This window comes from Ictalurus punctatus, chromosome 9 (genome assembly GCF_001660625.3).
Source record: "Ictalurus punctatus breed USDA103 chromosome 9, Coco_2.0, whole genome shotgun sequence".
In the NCBI taxonomy this organism is placed as follows: domain Eukaryota; kingdom Metazoa; phylum Chordata; class Actinopteri; order Siluriformes; family Ictaluridae; genus Ictalurus; species Ictalurus punctatus.
Genome location: NC_030424.2, coordinates 22,256,501 through 22,277,500, shown reverse-complemented (window position 1 = coordinate 22,277,500; position 21,000 = coordinate 22,256,501). Strand labels below are relative to the sequence as shown.

Here is a 21,000-nt window from a genome sequence, read left to right as displayed (position 1 = left end):
TTTTGTAAATATTTGATTATATGTTTTCATGTGACAACACTGAAGAAATGACACTTTGCTACAATGTAAAGTAGTGAGTGTGCAGCTTGTGTAACAGTGTGTGTATATGTATGTGTGTGTGTGTGTGTGTATGTATATGTATGTATATGTATGTATATATATGTATATATATATATATATATATATATATATATATATATATATATATATATATATATATATATATATATATATATTAGGGCAAACATGTCAATGTTGTGACATATTTTGTATAGCTAGCTAGAATTCATGGGCTAGATTATATCTCAACATCAGAGTTGTACAGAATCATGTACTGGGGGGGGCGACAGAACCTTGGTCCAAATTGGAGAAAGCTGGACATAAAACAGATTCAGCCTTAACGTTTGCTTTGTTCTTCATTTTTTTAAAGTGCAGTTTTCCACTGTCTGCCTTTTATATCAGGTTGTGCTCTTGTGTGCTTTGAAAGACAGATTTTTCATGTGGGCTTGGTTAAAAGAACACAAAATATAAACCCTTCAAGTTCAACTTGTTTAAGTTTGCTTAGTATGAAACAAAACTTATGACTGGTGGTTCATCCAAAGAGTGAGGTTTTAGAACAGTCTTGAATGATCCAAGGTCCACAGATGACTAAAACACACCATGTAAAGACATCCAGATATTGGACCTCTATTGGATGTCTCATAGACGTACAGATTAGGTTCTGAACCAACCACTGTTGGTTGTAGGTCTCCCCAGTGTTGTGTCTTTGCTTTGTGATGGTGTAATTTTGCCTTCCCATCATCATTGTCCTGTAGGCCCTGGGTCCTGCACCTCGTTGGTGCTCTTTCCTTGATAACCTGACTGAGGAACTGGAGGAGAACCCAGAGAGTACTGTCTACGACGACTACAAGTTTGTTACACGCAAAGACCTGGACAACCTTGGTAAGTTCTATGGTCTTGTATGTGGCTTTCTTTTTTGTTCCCGTAATTGCTGAAAATTCTATTTAATACTTGAAAGTAATTGAATATATATAATATAATATAATAAGATGCCGATAAGTGCAAAAATGGTGACAAGATGTCTAGCTAAGGCCAAAACTCTGTTTTGTTTTGGGGTTTTCCCCCGGCTATGCTTCAACGCAGTTTTTGATCTAAATGCAGTAATCAAGCAGAAAAAACACCATCATTCACCTGGAATGCATTTCTCAGAATTGCGAGAAAACAAAGTTGTCTTTTTTTAGTCCTGTAAAGTTAAAATATGCAGGATGGAGTCTTGTGGCAGTCCTTGTAGCACTGGAAAGATGACATTTATTTTATCCACGGCATATAAATAGTGTGTGTGTGGATGTGTGTGTGTGTGTGTGTGTGTATATATATATATATATATATATATAATATTCACACACAGTACCTCACAAAAGTGAGTACACCCCTCACATTTTTGTAAATATCTGGTTATATCTTTTAATATGACAACACTGAAGAAATGACACAATGTAAAGTAGTGAGTGTACAGCTTGTGTAACAGTGTAAATGTGCTGTCCCCTCAAAATAACTCAACACACAGCCATTAATGTCTAAACCGCTGGCAACAAAAGTGAGTACACCCCTAAGTGAAAATGTCCAAATTGGGCCCAAAGTGTCAATATTTTTGTGGCCACCATTATTTTCCAGCACTGCCTTAACCCTCTTGGGCATGGAGTTCACCAGAGCTTCACAGGTTGCCACTGGAGTCCTCTTCTGCTCCTCCATGACATCACAGAGCTGGTGGATGTTAGAGACCTTGTGCTCCTCTACCTTCTGTTTGAGGATACCCCACAGATGGTCAGTAGGGTTTAGGTCTGGAGACATGCTTGGCCAGTCAATCACCTTCACCCTCAGCTTCTTTAGCAAGGCAGTGGTCATGCTCTGCTTCAGTATGTCAAGGCAGTGGTCATGCTCTGCTTCAGTATGTCAAGGCAGTGGTCATGCTCTGCTTCAGTATGTCACAGTACATGTTGGCATTCATGGTTCCCTCAATGAACTGTAGCTCCCCAGTGCCGGCAGCACTTATGCAGCCCCAGACCATGACACTCCCACCACCATGCTTGACTGTAGGCAAGACACACTTGTCTTTGTACTCCTCACCTGGTTCCCGACACACGCTTGACACCATCTGAACCAAATAAGTTTATCTTGGTCTCATCAGACCACAGGACATGGTTCCAGTAATCCATGTCCTTAGTCTGCTTGTCTTCAGCAAACTGGTTGCGGGCTTTCTTGTGCATCATCTTTAGAAGAGGCTTCCTTCTGGGACAACAGCCATGCAGACCAATTTGATGCGGTGTGCGGCGTATGGTCTGAGCACTGACAGGCTGACCCCCCACCCTGCGCAAGTAAAGATTCCGTCACCGGCAGTATGCCTAACTCCTTTTCTGCTGGTTGCGGATATTGTTTACAATGAACGGGCCGAGTAGTTTGGCTCTTTGCAGCATGAGGGGGGGTACCTTAATGAGGCCTACTTCCTTAGTATGCTTTCATTAGTATACCATAAAGTTTTAGGCACCACCTCTAATGCTTCAGGCAGCGGACGCTTCGTGCAATCAGATTGGTGCTCGTCATCACCCACATAGCAGACAGAAGAGAAACACAGATTAGAGTTAACAGAGTGAATCTACCATCATGCATTGTAAGAGTACACTTCAATTTAAACCTTAAGTCTCTACCTAGTAGGTTGAAAGGAGAAGACGACAAATTTGCAATAAAACATGATATCAGGATCGAGATGTAGGTTGTTAATAAATGTGATGTATTCACTAAAAAGAATCTACATGAGATGCATATCTTAACTTCAGTGTCACCTTTTTTTTTTTTTAAACTAGGAGAACATTTCCCAGCATGCATCAGCACACTACAACTATAGAATCTCTAATAATAATGAGTCTTTATTGGTCACATATACGGTAGAGCACAGTGAAATTATTTTCTTCACATACCCCAGCCTATCAGGAAGTTGGGGTCAGCGCACAGGGTCAGCCATGATACAGCACCCCTGGAGCAGAGAGGGTTAAGGGCCTTGCTCAAGCCCAACAGTGGCAGATTGGCAGTGCTGGGGCTTGAACCCCCAACCTTCTGATCAGTAACCCAGAGCCTTAGCTGCCAAGCCACCCCCCCAAAAAAAAAAATTATAAGCACCATCATCGTGACGCATTACAGTAAATAAAATGGAATGTTTTCCAGTTAAAGGCAAGCATGAATTGTTTTCCCAGTCATTCTAGAAGCGAATTAGAAACGAGCTGGAGAATTCATGAGCCTGTGACTAAAAGTTCCTCGGTGACGTCATGACCAAGGACCTTTAACAAAATACAGCGAAAATCTGGACCCCTTAATTGAGCATATTTAGTCTGCTGTTTAAATGCATCAACAAAATGACCAGGTTTATCTGTCGAAGGCAAAGCATCATATTGCGTCTATTTCCATAATACTAGGAGATTTCAATGTAAAACTTTTTCCTACTTGTATTAATGGCACAGCGGCATTGGGATCGGTGCTAGAGCACGCTTCGGCTCCATCTGGCTCTGATCCAGAGCTCGGCTTATCTGCGGTGGGCTCTGTTTGCTCAATAAACATGCTAGATTCTGTTATCTTTTTCTTTTCTTTCTTTTTTCTTTTTTCGCATCCACTGATTTGGTGTGATTTTTAGATTGACCATTTCCACCCATAGTTACAGCTTATAATTTAATAATCACGAGAGGATATCAGACAGTGTTGGCTATAATGTTCAGTCAGATAACGGGTATCAGATGCTTTGTCGAATCACGTGGTAACCTGCGCCCACGAAAACACCGTGGACTAAAACAAAATTTGTTGAATAACGTATGCACAGCGTCTCTAAGACACTGGGTTCATGGAAGCACCGTGAGCCAAAATGTGATATTTCAACCAATACTTCAAGATTCATCCAGATATCTACACGGCGGTAGAAAGAATTAAAATCATTCATGAACCTCTGTCCAGATATCCCACTTCTGGCTCCAGGAAACTGTTATGTTCTTTGTCCGATACCAGTCACAGAACCAGAATTTGGACCCTGCACTGGCTGATTTCCTCTCGTCTGAGCTCGGGAAGGACACCATCGTTCAGTGAATGATGCTTCTTAGTTTAATGATACAGAAAGCATAGTGTATATATACACACACAAATATATTTATAAAGAATGATGAATGTCAATTGGAACATCTATTACGTATGTTCGAGTGACATAAGAACTAACATAAGACGTCTAGTCTGCCAGATAATAAGAGAAACGAGCGAGAGAAAGTGAGTGAGTGAGGACAAAAGGTGGGGTGATTAGGAATACTAAAAACACCACATTCCATGAACACAAAACAATTTGATTCCGGTACATCGTGACACAAACTAGAGGCCTTCAGAAACCTTCAGAATTGAGACACAGAGATCATGCCTGAAACTTATCAGATTTTGTCTACCAATAATGCTTAGGAACAAATCTGTGATAGGTCATCGTGTCTTTTTGCCCTGTTTCCTGTCTCCTCCCATACTAAATGATGAAGCAGCATTGGAAAACCGTCACAAGGCATCATTGATCCCTAAATATGCTGAATATTTCTGCTGTGTGTGAAAACCATGCGGCGTTGTATTCCAGCATGTTTGTTATGGCAAGTTAACACTGAACTGATGCAAGAAGTGTTTCTAGGCTGTATATGGTTTATCATATCATTTCAAATATTATGATGCAGTTAATCTCGCTAGTTTCTTTCCTGACTTAATTTAAATTTTCTGGCACATGAATTGGCTCTGCCCCCAGCCAAAACTGCACAGCTCTGCCTCTATTTTTTTAATGTATTAAAATGTATTTTAATGTATTTTTTTAAAAAAATCTTAATAAATGGCAACTGACAACGTATATGTCATTTCAACATTCGGGTTGTGAACAGTTACCGATAACAGGAAGGTTTGTTAGTGTGTTCATTCTAATTGCAGTTCACCTCGGAGGCAGCTAGGGGCGCATAAATGACAAACCACTTCTTTAATGTGCTATTCCACTCATTTAGCACTATACTGTAGCTTGTTTGGCTTTGAGCTATTCAGTCTGACCTAACTGTTTGGCTGGTTTTGTTTCCTCAGGTCTGACACACCTGATTGGCTCACCTCTGCTGAGGGCCTACATGCATGGCTTCTTCATGGACATCAGACTCTACCACAAGGTGTGTGTGTGTGAGAGAGAGTAAAAGTACATAATCTCAGTAATTATTGGTTAATTAGCATGATGCTCTTAACTGGTGGTACTGTCGACACTGTAAGCTGTGATCATTTGTCATCACAACTTTGTATCATTATAAATATTTTGTGATCAAATCTTTAAAGTAATATTTACTTGAGGTTTTAAATCAATTAAAATGTGTTTTTTTGTTTGTTTTTTTTAAAAAGACTTCCTTAAAATGAAACCATGCCACTGATTTACTGTAATTCCCCTAGGTTAAAACTATGGCAAATCCATTTGCCTATGAGGAATATCGCAAGGACAAGATACGGCAGAAAATTGAAGAGTCCAGAGTCCAGAGAGTACAGCTAAAGGTGACAAGTCTCTCTCTCTCTCTCTCTCTCTCTCTCTCTCTCTCTCTTTGTCTCAGGCAAAATAATCTTTTCTGATGCTATTTTTTCTGAATTTTCAGGCCTAAATAAGTATTAAATTGTCTTAAATACTATTATCAATGGTCTTAAATTGTATGATATAAATAATATTCCTAAATGAAGGGCACAGTGGCTTAGTGGTTAGCATGTTTGTGTCGCACCTCCAGGGGGAGTTTCTTTTCAGTGGTTGAAGTGCATTTGTAACGCATAGAATAGAAACAGTGCATCCATCAAAAAAGGTACCGCACCTTTTCTTGCTGCAGTAATGGCCAGAAGATATCTGGGATCTGATTCTCGGGGCATTGTGTTACCTGGAAATCTGAATTTGCATATTTGATATTCAATTTCACTTGAATTGGCTTTAAAAGTGGCTTAAAAGTAGTAACTTTTACTTCACAGTAGCTCTCTGTGTCTCTCTCTCTCTCTCTCTCTCTCTCTCTCTCTCTCTCATACACTCTCTACATTGGTCATGTGCAGACTTCATTCTTAAGTATTTGAAAGTCAGTGATGTGCCTGTTACATGTGTAACCTCCCTTACCTGTCCTTTCCTTTTTTGGACATCAATAGAATCTGCCAAAGGTGAACAAAGAGCTTGCAATGAAGCTGATGGAGGAGGGTAAAGAGTCACGAAAAGCCAAGAAGAAAGCCAAGGTGAGAGATCTGATCGTGTTAGGAGCATAGCTGATATCAGTGGTTCCTACTAGCACATAACTATTCTTTGAACACAGTTGATGCTTTGACCCTCTGCATTTCTCCCACTCTCTTAGGGCACCACAAGCATCCTGACTGATGACCGTTTCAAAATGATGTTCGAGAATCCAGACTACCAAGTAGACGAGCAGAGCGAGGAGTTCCGCTTGCTTAATCCCATCGTGTCCAAAGTGGGCCAGAGGAGGAGGGAGAAGCTACAGCAATTAGTTGAGCAAGAGGCAAATGAAAAGGTACAGATTATCAGCAAATGTGAGAATTTACCAGGGCCATTTCTAAAAAAAAATTTAAAAACGTTAGAAACTATATGGCCAAAAGTATGTGGACACCTGACCATCATACCCATATGTGCTTGTTGAATATCCACTCGTTAAGGAGAATTCCCCACTCCCTCAGTGCATGGCTCACATTTACTCTTGGCTTGCTTGCAACCTCGACCAAGGTGGTACTAAAAAAAGTACCAGGTACTATCCACAGTGGAAAGCCCCCAATAAGCGAGCAGAGTCAAGACGGGTCAAACCGTACCATGCAGTGGAAAAGTGCCATTAAACACTACTCCTCTGGAAAGACTTTCCACTAGATTTTGGAGCGTGGCTGTGGGGATTTATGCTCGTTCAGCCACAAGAGCATTAGTAAGATCAGGCATTGATGTTTGGTGGGGAGGCTTGTCGTGCAGTCAACATTCCAGTTCATCTCAAAAGTGTTCAGTGGGGTGGAGGTCAGGGATCTGTGCAAGACACTTGAGTTCTTCCACTTCAGCCTTGGCAAATCAAGTCTTTATGGATCTCTCTTTGTGCACAGGGGCATGGTCATGCTTGAACAGGTTTAGTTTCAGTGAATGGAAATTGTAATCCTCTTGCATACAAAGACATCCTACACAATTATGTGCGTCTAAATATGTGGCAATTTTTTTTTCTTTTTAAAGAAAGAACCACATATCGGTGTGATGGTCAGGTGTCCACAAACTTTTGGCCATATAGTGAGTTTTTATTTATTTATTTATTTATTTTATTTTATTTTAATAAAACATTATTAATTAAAATTTCATAGGCCTGTTAATTTGTTCTAAATGATTGTTTACATAGTGACATTAATGAATCTGGTGTTTTATTTTTAACATATGACTGAATCTATTTTTGAAACATCTGGCATTGCTTCTTCCACACAAGATAATACAAGCAGGTCAATGCATACATTGTAGCACAAACTGTAACTTTTGTTTTTGTGTGTCTGCTATTTTTCATTTATTTGTTCATTTACTTCATTTGAAGCTTTTATTATAATGCATCGGACAGAAAATGAAACTTTGGTATTGAAATTTGTTCCCTCCTGATAGTCGGATGATGAGGAAGAGGAGCTGGAGGGACGGCCCAGCTCCGAGGAAGAGGAGAGCTCAGACGACGATAAGAGCTGGGTGGAGGAGGTGAGGGAGCAGCGGCGTCTCTTACGAGTAGAGCAGAGAGAGCGCCAGTTTAAAGAGAGAAAGGAGCAGGACCGCAACACCAGCCTGCAGAGTTCAGATCCAGTCAGAAAGTCTCAACAGTGCCAGGCTCAAGGCCAGAGCCAGCCACGCTTCTACCAGATCAAAGCCGGAGAGGAGTTCCGCAGCTTCGGGGACGTGGCACGCAAACAGAAGATGCAAAAGTACATGCTAAAATTATCCTAAACTACTATTATGTTAAGGTCAATGGCAATGTGCAATGTGAAATTCGTTCCATAAATAATCATGATTGCTCAGATTTAGATTTAACTAAATGTTGTTGGTTGTCGTTTATGGTTATTTAGTCCCACAGTTTGTACATGGTCAGTTTTACGAGCAGAGCTAATCTTAGTCATGTATGCCACCTCACTCTTACATTTTACTCATATGTCTTTGGCCACTGTTTGATTACAGGAATTTTCATTGTGCTTTCCTTAAAAATACTACTGATGTTACATGACAAGCCAATACCTTACAGAGGTTCAGCAGAATTGAGAAATTAATGCTAATTGTTATATGAATTGGGTAGTTACTTCTACCAAGTTTCTTTATACATTCAGCCCATTAAACACTGACGAAGGATTTTATTTACAGTATCTACTACTAAAGTCAATTCAGTTACCCTACATTCACCGTAGCACTGTCCAGCATTTTATTTCCTGTGAGAAACAGTATACTCAAATGAAATACTGCACTAATCAATGTGAAAATTAGTTCTTTGCTTTAAATTTTACGTACTAGGTTTTGTACTACTTTTGGCTGATGAGCAAATAAAGCTAACCCTATTATATACACTTAACTCACCAGTTCCACTAACGTTCTCTGCTATGTCCTGCCCGTCTTTTTCTTCATCATGCCTCTATACATGTTTAATGCGAGGTCATGGCAGGATAAAATGAAACTTCAAACGAATGACTGTCTGTTAAATGGGCTTTGTGAATCTATAGTTATTTGACACAATATGTATTATTGTATGAGTCTAAAAGAATATTTCTGTGCCAGAACCTCGCTTGCGGAGCGTCTGAAGCTGGAGGAGAGCTCAGGGATGCTGAACGTTGCTGACACTGCAGTCGGAAGCAAGCAGCTGACCTTCACTCTTAAAAAGGTGAGTACTGCATGCTAAAGTTATTAAGTAAATATCTGACAACAATTTTAGTGTAATTGAATTATCTGACTGTTCGTTATAAAGGTTAATATAACTGATTGCAAGCAATGAACTTTTAATTCAAAAGTTGTAAAAGTTGTCCCTCCTAGGATTCAGTAGATATCCTGCTTTAAAATCCAATACAATGTTTCATAACTTTATTTATAATTACACCTACATAATTTGGGAAACTGCACCAAGCAGTGCCATCACAAGTAACTGCTGTAGAGGGTGGGATTGGTAAGCATGTCTTCAGGAACGCCTTTACCATTTACTGTGCCAACTAGTCTCAGAGGCTTTTATTTATCTGTAAGCTTTACCTTTTGAAAATGTCACTCTGCAAGGTTAGCAGTTTATTTGTAACATGCAAGCGGTAGTCTTTATTGTTCCTTATCAGTTTGCTTCTTATTTAGGTTGAACATGTCTGGCAGAATATTATATTCAGCTTTCTGGGCAGTCATTTAACTTAGTATTTCAAAAAAAGCAATGACTTAGTGCTTAGAGGCTCTGTTCTGATTGTGGTGTTCATTAATTTTCTATAACAGAATGGCTACAAGGTTTAAATTAATGTGATTGTTCTAATATGTTACTGTTATCATGTGTACTATTGTAATGACCTACACTGGGAATTGTTTGGGAAATGCTTGACATAAACAGGTTTTTAGAAACAAATGTGTATATACAGCCATAACATTAAAACCACCTGCCTAATATTGGGCCAAAACAGCTCTGACCCATCAAGGCATGAACTCAACAAGACCTCTGAAGGTGTGCTGTTGTATCTGGCACCAAGTTTTTGGGAGCAGATCCTTTAAGTCCTGTAAGTTGCGAGGTGGATCGGACTTGTTTGTCCAGCACATCCCACAGATTCTCCATCGGATTGAGATCTGGGGAATTTGGAGTCCAAGTCAACACCTTGAAGTGTTTGTCATGTTCCTCAAACCATTCCTGAACAATTTCTGCAGTGTGGCAGGGTGCATTATCCTGCTGAAAGAGCCCACTGCCATTAGGGAATACGGTTGCCGTGAAGGGGTGTACTTGGTCTGCAACAATGTTTAGGTAGGTGGTACGTGACATACATCCACATGAAAGCCAGGACCCAAGGTTTCCCAGCAGAACATTGCCCAGGGTATCACACTCCCTCCTCCGGCTTACCTTCTTTCCACAGTGCATCATGGTGCCATCTCTTCCCCAGGTAAGCGGAGCATACGCACCTGGCCATCCACATGATGTAAAAGCAAACGTGATTCATCAGACCAGGCCACCTTCTTCCATTGTTCCATGGTCCAGTTCTGATTCTCATGTGCCCATTGTAGGAGGTTTCAGCGGTGGACAGGAGTCAACATGGGCACTCTGACTGATCTGCGGTCACACAGCCCCATACACTGCAAGCTGTGATGCACTGACCTTTAGCATTAACCTTTTCAGCAATTAATTCTACAATACTACTTCTGTCGGCTCGGACCAGACGGGTTAGACTCCATTCACCACGCACATCAATGAACCTTGGGCTCCCGTGGCCCTGTCTCCGGTTCACTGGTTGTCCTTCGTTGGACCACGTTTGGTAGGTACTAACCACTGCATAGCGGGAACACACCACAAGACCTGCCATTTTGGAGATGTTCTGACCCAGTCGCCTAGACATCATAATTTGGCCCCTGTCACTTAGATCCTTACGCTTGCCCATTTTTCCTGCTTCCAACACATCAACTTGGAGAACTGACTGTTCACTTGTTGCCTAATATATCTCACCCCTAGACAGGTGCCACTGTAACGATATAATCAATGTTATTCACTTCCACCTGTCAGTGGTTTTTTATATACAGTCTCGCTTGCTTGGCATAGATTTTTACCGAAAGTCTGATTAGTCTCAAGGAATGCCAATCATGTTCACTCATGAAGACTTTCTTTGTAGCGCCTTTGTCTGCCCTTTCTTTTGCTTTTTTTCTTTGCCCACACACTCCAGCTCCATTTATGCAGAGCCAAGTAATGTAAAAGTGCATGCTTCAAGAAACGTACTTGACACTGAGTAAATGTAATCTGGATTATCTGTTTATGATTATAGTGCAGCAGTGAGTTGCAGTTTCTTGTTTAGAGGTCTAGGAGAGGTGACGGTCAAGCCAAATGAAATGAATAAGCTAAACAAATTTTGTCGTGTGAATAAAAGTAGGGTGGAAAGCAGTGGGAGCTCTGAAGCTGCATGACTGAAATTCTCTGCTGTGAAAAACACATTTTTATGTTCACAGTGTTGGATCAGAGCAAACCTATCAGTTTAATCGTATTTCCCATATCGATTTAGAAGCTTAGCTGCGTTCCTTCTTAAACGAAGTGGCTTGAAAATATTGAAACTATTTTACTGATGAACAATACATTGTTTCATTTTCTTATTGTATTCAGTATGTTTTTAAACTTAAATTATTTTATTACGTTAGTCAGCTGGAGCCACTTTTGTCTTCAAATCAATGCAGCAGTGCTGTTTGTTAGGATCAGTGTTTAGGGAATTCTTATTCTTTTGTTTTTATATATATATATATATATATATATATATATATATATATATATATATATATATATATATATATATATATATATATATATATATATATATATTGTGTGTGTGTGTGTGTGTGTGTATATACATACATACACAGTATCTCACAAAAGTGAGTACACCCCTCATATTTTTGTAGATATTTGATTATATCTTTTCATGTGACAACACTGAAGAAATGACACTTTGCTACAATGTAAAGTAGTGAGTGTACAGCTTGTGTAACAGTGTAAATTTGCTGTCCCCTCAAAATAACTCCACACACAGCCATTAATGTCTAAACCGCTGGCAACAAAAGTGAGTACACCCCTAAGTGAAAATGTACAAATTGGGCCCAATTAGCCATTTTCCCTCACCGGTGTCATGTGACTTGTTAGTGTTACAAGGTCTCAGGTGTGTTAAATTTGTTGTCATCGTTCTCACACTCCCTCATACTGGTCACTGGAAGTTCAACATGGCACCTCATGGCAAAGAACTCTCTTGAGGATCTGAAAAAAAAAAAAGAATTGTTGCTCTACATAAAGATGGCCTAGGCTGTAAGAAGATTGCCAAGACCCTGACACTGAGCTGCAGCATGGTGGCCAAGACCATACAGCGGTTTAACAGGACAGGTTCCACACAGAACAGGCCTCATCATGGTCAATCAAAGAAGTTGAGTGCACATGCTCAGCATCATATCCAGAGGTTGTCTTTGGGGAAATAGATGTATGAGTGCTGCCAGCATTGCTGCAGAGTTTGAAGAGGTGGGGGGTCAGCCTGTCAGTGCTCAGACCATACGCCACACACCGCATCAAATTAGTCTGCATGGCTGTCGTCCCAGAAGGAAGCCTCTTCTAAAGATGATGCACAAGAAAGCCCGCAATCAGTTTGCTGAAGACAAGCAGACTAAGGACATGGATTACTGGAACCATGCCCTGTGCTCTGATGAGACCAAGATAAACTTATTTGGTTCAGATGGTGTCAAGCGTGTGTGGCGGCAACCAGGTGAGGAGTACAAAGACAAGTGTGTCTTGCCTACAGTCAAGCATGTGGTGGGAGTGTCATGGTCTGGGGCTGCATAAGTGCTGCCGGCACTGGAGAGTTACAGTTCACTGAGGGAACCATGAATGCCAACATGTACTGTGACATACTGAAGCAGAGCATGATCAGTATGCAGTATTCCAGCATGATAGCGACCCTAAACACGCCTCCAAAATGACCACTGCCTTGCTAAAGAAGCTGAGGGTGAAGGTGATGGACTGGCCAAGCATGTCTCCAGATCTAAACCATATTGAGCTTATGTGTGGCATCCTCAAATGGAAGGTGGAGGAGCACAAGGTGTCTAACATCCACCAGCTCCGTGATGTCGTTATGGAGGAGTGGAAGAGGACTCCAGTGGCAACCTGTGAAGCTCTGGTGAACTCCATGCCCAAGAGGGTTAATGGCTGTGTGTGGAGTTATTTTGAGGGGACAGCAAATTTACACTGTTACACAAGCTGTACACTCACTACTTTACACTGTAGCAAAGTGTCATTTCTTCAGTGTTGTCACATGAAAAGATATAATCAAATATTTACAAAAATGTGAGGGGTGTACTCACTTTTGTGAGACACTGTGTGTGTGTGTGTGTGTGTGTGTTTTATTTATATATATATATATATATATATATATATATATATATATATATATATATATATATATATATATATATAAAATATAAAAACTTGTTTGGGTAAAAAAAATATTTTAAATGTAGTTAACTGTTATGCTGCAAGTTTAAATTCCAGTTTTGGCATGGAACCTTGGTTACGGCCACTGAGCCTTACGTTTTAAAGGCTTGAGGACTGGTGCCATCACAGATTAAAGATGATTTCAAGACTGTGTCTGACTACAGATTTCAAAGTTTCAGACAATCCTGTAATCATCCTACTGGAGTAAATTTAAGGTGAAAGTGGAATTTAGCGGTGATTAACATTAGAGAACTGTAAGCCATAGTGATCATGGTGGCTCAGTCACTCATGTGTTCAGACTGAATAAACACAGGGCAAAAGAAACATCTAACAGCGGCTTAGTGGGTACGACAGTCCAGATATAGCAGCAAAGCTGTTCTTAAGCAGAATTTCATGTGTCTGTTGATGACTAGAAAGTACTATTTACCCTTTTAAAATGATCACTTTAACTCTGTGTAGCAGATTATATCGTGGTGTGAAGTGTTGAGACCACACAGACAGAACACAGTGCTTTTTAAAATTCTCTACAAACTCCATAGAGCTATTTTTCCCCCCATGTCCTATGGGTCAAAGACAAAAAAAAAGTGTCACACATACACTGCCATACAGTATAAGAGAAGTATTTAATATTAAAATAATAATAAAAAATAATATATTACATATTAATAAAGAGAACATTTTTCACTCATGGGTATAAAAATGTGAAAATTCATCAATAAAATGAAACAATAAAACCAGGTTTTATAAATAAAATTCACACCCTTACATGAACTACATATTGGCCGTTATAAAAGTAACAGTAAAATTCTTCTTAGTGTTTTTGAACATATTCAGTTAGTACAGATACAAATGCCACATCCTTAATAGTGCTGTACATTTATAAGTGTTATTAAAAAGGTGTTATGTATTACAGGTATTATACACTCACCACCCACTTTATTAAAAACAACAAATGGGCTATATAATTAGAAGGACCAGATCAGCTTCCATTCCGGTCAGCCAGGAACAGGAACCTGAGGCTGCACAAACTAGACGGTTGACTGGAAAAAGACCAGGCAGTGTTTTTTTTTTGTTTTTTTTCAGTCTTCAGCTGTCCAGTTTCATTGAACTTATTCAATTCATTGTGATTGATGGACATTGTCCCAAAACAGCTTTTCAGAAATATGTAAATTCAGAATATAGATTTTAAATGTGTGAATATATCCCTAATGAGCAAGCCAGAGGTGACGGTGGCAAGGAAAAACTCTGAGACAATATGAGGAAGAAACATTGAGAGAAACCAGAATCAAAAGGGAACCTGGGTGAAACCACATAGTGCACTTTATAAATAAAAATAAATAGGTTCTGCATGATTTTTTTTCTACTGCACTGTTACTACATAATTGCATGAATTAAAGTATCTGGAGTCACCACCTGGTTCAGTCAGTTTGTGAGGTCAATACTGACAAATTAACGTTCATGTTTGTGCTTCCTGTTATTACGGTTGTTCTTTGGCACAGACTGAGAAACAACAGAGTCAACAGCGGGCCGAATGGGAGCACCATGAGGAGAGGAGGAAGATCAGGAGGGCTGCTGGTCACCTTCACACTCGAGGACGAGGCAGAGGAAGAGGCAGAGGAAGAGGCAGGGGACGATTCTGAACGCTGCCTCCAAACTCCCGCTATAGTCACTTGTATGCATTTAGGCTTTAAACGCGGCCTCAAAATAACTTTGTCCTACTGCTACAAGGACAGGCAAGTGTACTGTAAACTCTGCTTTTAATGTGGGTTTCATGGAATGCAAAAGAAAGACCATATGGTCAGTGAGAGAAGTTGGGGATAATTCTTTTTAATGTTTGGGTGTGTGTACATGTCTGTGTGTGTGTCTGTGTGTGTGTCTGTGTGTGTGTCTGTGTGTGTGTCTGTGTGTGTGTCTGTCTGTGTGTGTCTGTCTGTGTGTGTCTGTCTGTGTGTGTCTGTCTGTGTGTGTCTGTCTGTGTGTGTCTGTCTGTGTGTGTCTGTGTGTGTCTGTCTGTGTGTGTCTGTCTGTGTGTGTCTGTCTGTGTGTGTCTGTCTGTGTGTGTCTGTCTGTGTGTGTCTGTCTGTGTGTGTCTGTCTGTGTGTGTCTGTCTGTGTGTGTCTGTCTGTGTGTGTCTGTCTGTGTGTGTCTGTCTGTGTGTGTCTGTCTGTGTGTGTCTGTCTGTGTGTGTCTGTCTGTGTTACACTCCTCTATTGTGTCGCACGGTGTAGTCTAAACCAGCAGGACATTGTTAAAGAAACCTTTCATCTACAGCTGAGTGTGTGTATTTGCTGTTTTTTTTATTTTTTATTTAATCTGTATTCTGATCTCAATGCACCAGGTCCTAAAACTTTGTACTGAAATTAATTTTAGAAACATCTTCCACTTTTTTTTCTCTCTCTCTAATTATTTCTTTAAAATTTCCCTTTTGAGAATTAGTTTGACATTGTCTCAAGCCAGCTCAGGATTAGCTGCTTTATGAAAGCTGCTACTTTGTTGTCAGCTATTACTATATTAAGCAAGCTTTCAAGATAAACAACTGTAACAGGACACTTGTTTAGCTACTCACTGCTGTATTCTGTTCAACAATAGCCTATGATTAAAAGTGTCAAGCTTTACAAATACTACAATGAATGTGAGGCATGAAGCTACCAGGCAAGCCCGTAATGTGAAGTAAACAAGTACATTTACAGGATGGTTAACTATTGCAGTTTGAACTGTGTTCCAAGTTGGTTTTCAAGATGAATCAGTATTAAAACACTTGATCAGCATAACATGCGTATAATAAGCATATTTCTACAACTGCAAGTTAAGATACACACAAAAAAAGTAAATACAATTACAAAATCCATAAAAACCTGGAAGCTCTGAAACCAGTTAATGTCTGATCTTCCTCATCTGTACCAGAAGTGAAGAGATGAAGTTTGTGTGTAGTGTATACACCAGTCTATAGTGAAATATAAAGATTATGAATTGAAATATAGGCCTTCTGATGTCAAAACGCAATCAGTGATTCAGCAATTACTTCCTCTGTGTGTGTGTGTGTGTGTGTGTGTGTGTGTGTGTGTGTTCATGGAAAGAAACTGCAAAATTTGGTTGGTTTCTGTTGTATTTACATTACTTCTGTGAAAAGTTAGCAGTTGTATGAAACACTGATGTAACAAGGAACCATTGCTAGTGCAGTTGCAATGGCATTTAATAGGAGAGAAATAATTCCGCAATATCAAACTCTGGAAATAATGGTTAGTTTTGCAAGTGCTTATTTTCATACCATTTTCTAGTGATATTCTATGTCATATTAGTGATAAATCCAATGTGGTATGCATGGAAACAAACATTGTAGTCAAAGTTCCAGAATGCAACGCAAATATACAACACATTTGCGCCGAGTTATGGCAGAGACTCGGCTTGGCTAGTTAGAGATCTATGATGTGAAAAGCATAATGGTGTTGACTGTGGTATTTGCATGAATGTGGAAGCTTTGAAAGCTGATCTGTTTGGGAAGATTGTACAGATGAGGAAGTGAGAGAGTTGGACAGACTTGAGGATTAAACCACTGCTGCATCACTCTCTTTAGGTAGAGACTGGCACCATTATCGGCAAGTGGTCGAATGGCAATATGGGTAAGACGAGAGAAAAGAAACAGACTTGTTCATGATTTAAGTCAACTCATAAAATCTTTTCCACAATTCAAGATCATATATTGATTCATGGGTGATTTTTCCATTAAGAATGGATTTCTTCAACGTTTCTCCAAAAAAAAAAAAAAAAAAAAAAACATTTAAACCCTAGCCTACTTCTCTCTGCATATGCATGTCAACTCACAAAAGCACAGTTGTTCGGTAAAGGTCCTCTCAGGCATGCTTTGTGATAAGTCACAAGCCGGGTATGATGGTAGGGAGACAGAAGAAAATAGGTCACTGTTTCATAGGCAAACATTCTGGGCACATTTTGAAAGACAGCTTTCCAAAAAAAAAAATCTACCAAGGCTGAGGTTACATTCTAACGATTATAACTAGTAGTGAATTCACTGTGACTACAGAGTTTAAAAGGTAATCTTTTAGTTAGAATGCAATATGTAGTTGAATTGGCTTTGGTTGCTAATGACCAGTTCAGCTTGTGCAACTGACTAAGCACTCCAGTGCACATTTTTGTGGTTTTCCACTCTAAAACACTTAACTCAGCTCATGAAGGGTCTGATTACCTGATTTATTATAAGATGCCAAATTCTTTAATTTCCTGTGTGTGCAGCTTCATTATTTGCTCTGGTTGGTATTTGGTTCAGGGGCTTGGCTATAGAGATGAAGTGAGGCATCTAGGCATTTAAAAAAAAAAAAAAAAAAATTAGCCTTGCCTGCATTTCTGTAGGTCCTGAGCACAAGACAAAAGGGCTCTGCTTTCACAGAGTAATCCATCCTGACACTCACTTCAACACAGCCATAAAACGCACCCTTCCCACTCACTGCCTTGTCTGGGAGTGTGTGAGGTCCATTCAGGGATTTCAGAGCTGGGCTCAGTTTCTTTGAATACTCCAAAGGCAAATGGAATGGGGAGAGGGTGAATGCTGGGAAAAGAGCAGCAGGCCTCTTTTATCACCACGTGACAGGAATGAGAGCGCAAGGTCAACGGTGTCACACTACATGGGAAAGTGTGGGTCTCCCAGCACTGGTCACCTCTGATTTAAGATGTTTCATTTCTGTCCAACACACAAATCAGTGCTAGAGTCAACTCCGCAATTACTGGCTTATTTATTTTGAGCGTAGAAGTAGAGATGCTGTACCATCTTATTTTAACACTGGGTTTCCCTGAAACATAAATGTTTTCTTAGGTAGTGCAGTTTTGTTCTGCAAAACTGGTTTCAAAATTACTGTATAAATTTGCTGAAGCGGCTGCTGTTGAAGCTAACAGTTCTGAGTCTCTTTAAATAACGTCTAAACAAAGAACACAAACATTCTGGACCACTCCTCCATGCAAAATATTACCAATACAAAGTCCTTTTGTTTTGTGTTTTTTTTTTTTTGTTGTTTTTTTTTAATAAACACATCTGTGCATGTTCTCTACCCGATTCAATTCAGAGAATACGTTTTCAAATCCTAAGACTGACTTTTTGGTGTTGGGATAAACATTTTCATTTATTCTACATATACTTTATGGCTGTCAGTAATTTTGCCACCTATTTTTGTTTTTTGTTTTTTCTATCGGGATGCAGCCTGATGCAAAGTGTAGTTACTGTTACCACCCCAGTCTTGATTATTTTCCATCAGCAGCACATCCAGTGCCAATGATTGCAATTTATATTCTATTTACGAATGATGCTTCTTAATCGTTAGCTCATTTCCACTTGCATTACAGCAACTATAAACAGTCGTTCCCTCACAAAGAAACCACAAAAAAAACTCCAACCTGAAGACTTTTCTGTTGCAGAAAAGTTACTGACTTCAGTGCTGACACTGAAGACTCCTTGCTTACTATTAGCGTTAGATTATATGGAAAGTCCACCATATAAGTTTCTGTCTAAGCTGTTACAATAGAAATTTATAATAGTATTAATATAAACTGGAACTAATGTCAGAGCTGCTTTTATAGAACAGAAAAGTCAGCAGTGCTGTAGAATAAAAACATGAATTTACTTGTTGAAATACAACCCAATTCCAAAAAAGTGGGACGCTTTGTAAAATGTAAATAAAAAACAGAACGCAATGATTTACAAATCTCAAACCCATATTTTATTTACAATAGAACATAGAAAACATATCAAAATGTTTAAACTGAGTAAATGTGCCATTTTAAGAAAAAAAATAAGGTCATTTTGACTTTGATGACTGTAACACATCTCAAAAAAGGTGGGTCAGGGTGACAAAAGGCTGGAAGAGCAAGTGTTACTAAAAAGAAACAGCTAGAGGTTAATTGGCAACAGGTCAGTAACATGATTGGGCTTTACTTTTGAATATTATTGTGATTTGCAAATCATTGCATTCCGTTTTTATTTAACTTTTACACAGCGTCCCAACTTTTTTGGAATTGGGGTTGTATACTGTATGCTGTTTATATTGCTGTGAGTAAAAGGTGCCTCGGTCTAGGAAAACTCTATTCCATTTTTCTTTTTTCTCTGCATTTAATTCTCTCATCTGTCTCTCCTAAGTTGTCCCCTTTGATCTTATACTGATCTGCTTTTCATGTCTGTCTTTTTCTGTCAAAGAGAGAGAGCAGAGAAATGTGCTGACTCGGGCAGTGTTGGCTGGAGAAAGTCATTTGAGTGTCCTATCTATCTGCTACACAGCTTAAATTGTCAATCCTTCCAACAGGTAGCAATCCTACAAAAAAAAAAATATTTAAAACTCCTGAATGAGATCTGAAAAACTACCAGCTGCTTAATAATTTCACAGAAACTTTTTGTTGTACACTAAAGATTTTATAAGTCTATAAAGCTATCCCAGGCTCAGGGCTGCGGTTTGTGACCCCAAATGTGGTCAGTGTTTTCCTAATGCAGTCACACAACCCTTGTTTCCTAATGAGTTGCACATGAACTCTTAAGATTACATGTCAACTAAAAATATCTACTTTGGGCAAATTTCTGTTGATCGCATTAAGTCATAGAAACTTAGTCATAAAAAGATCTCTTGCAGCAAAAATAAAAAGCAAATAAGAATCCAGACGCAATACTGGAGAATCTTTATGAACTGATATTGTCTAATTATGTGGAAAAAACAACTTGCAACTAGGTTATTAATATGGGTAGCATATTTTATTTATTGACTTCTTCCATCTTTGTAGTTGAATCCATTGTGATCTCTGTAGCTGGCCTCATTTCTCAGATAACTTTACGTTAATAAAAATAATTTTATTTGTATATATCATTTAAACTGCATAATATTATCAACATTGTTAGATGTGAAGTCATGAATACAGTAACATCTATATGCTTGATTTCATATGACCACTTTGGTACATCACATTCCATCTGCTGCATTTTTTTTTTTTTTTTTTTGCATTTAATTTGCAAACTTGTGCATAGGATGAATGCTATTCCAAAACTAGTATTTCACAAAACTATGTAAAATAGTTTTCGATCATGTAAACCTGGTACATCATAAGAGCTCAGTATAGTCCTTGATGCTGTTTTTCTGCTTGGTTCCTAGTTTAATCGCAGTTGCTTTCTCGTGTCCTAACATGACTGTGTAATGGTAGATGACACCAGCTAATGGCACACCTGTATACTCCTTTGAGGTGTGTTGGAATTTAAATAATGTAGTGGAGGCAGGGAGGGACGGAATCTAGCATAGAAGACTTGCCACATTGAAGCACAGCCTATGTATGCGATAGGGTGGAGGACGTGAACAAAGAAATTCAATTTTGGACCTTGAAGTATACAAACGAAAAGTGGAGCTTGTCAAAACCAATCATGGAAATATTCACACAACACAAATATGAATGCCATCAAAATGATTCATGGTGTCTCTTTAAGCTTCTCATTTTAAGTTTCAATTCCACTCTTCACTGCATCTTAATTTAAATGGAATGTTAGATCGTCCAAGGCCAGGATTAATGTGTGTCTGCAAAACCCGTGTTTTTATAATAATAATAATTATAATTAACGTAATCTTCAGTGAGGTCCAAGATTTACTTTATATTGAAATTACTACTTTGTACTCAATTATTTCGTTATTCTACGTAAATTCTTTTTTAAACAAAAAAAATGTAATCAATATTTTGGTCTATTTTCACTTTGTTTAAAGGTTGCCTACATTACCCACAATACTGCACCAGTGGGAATTCA

General features: G+C 39.1%; 1 protein-coding gene across 1 annotated transcript in view; it reads left to right on the top strand.

Moving 5' to 3' along the window:
• nol10 (nucleolar protein 10) overlaps positions 1-16,204 on the top strand; it is a 25,443-nt gene extending 9,239 nt beyond the window's left edge. The window contains exons 14-21 of the mRNA XM_017476171.3: positions 816-942; positions 5,128-5,207; positions 5,479-5,577; positions 6,202-6,285; positions 6,402-6,575; positions 7,679-7,986; positions 8,825-8,927; positions 14,726-16,204. Of these exons, the coding sequence (XP_017331660.1) occupies positions 816-942; positions 5,128-5,207; positions 5,479-5,577; positions 6,202-6,285; positions 6,402-6,575; positions 7,679-7,986; positions 8,825-8,927; positions 14,726-14,866 (1,116 nt within the window). The 3' untranslated portion in view covers positions 14,867-16,204. The remainder of the gene's footprint in view (positions 1-815; positions 943-5,127; positions 5,208-5,478; positions 5,578-6,201; positions 6,286-6,401; positions 6,576-7,678; positions 7,987-8,824; positions 8,928-14,725) is intronic.
• Positions 16,205-21,000: the final 4,796 nt, after the last annotated feature.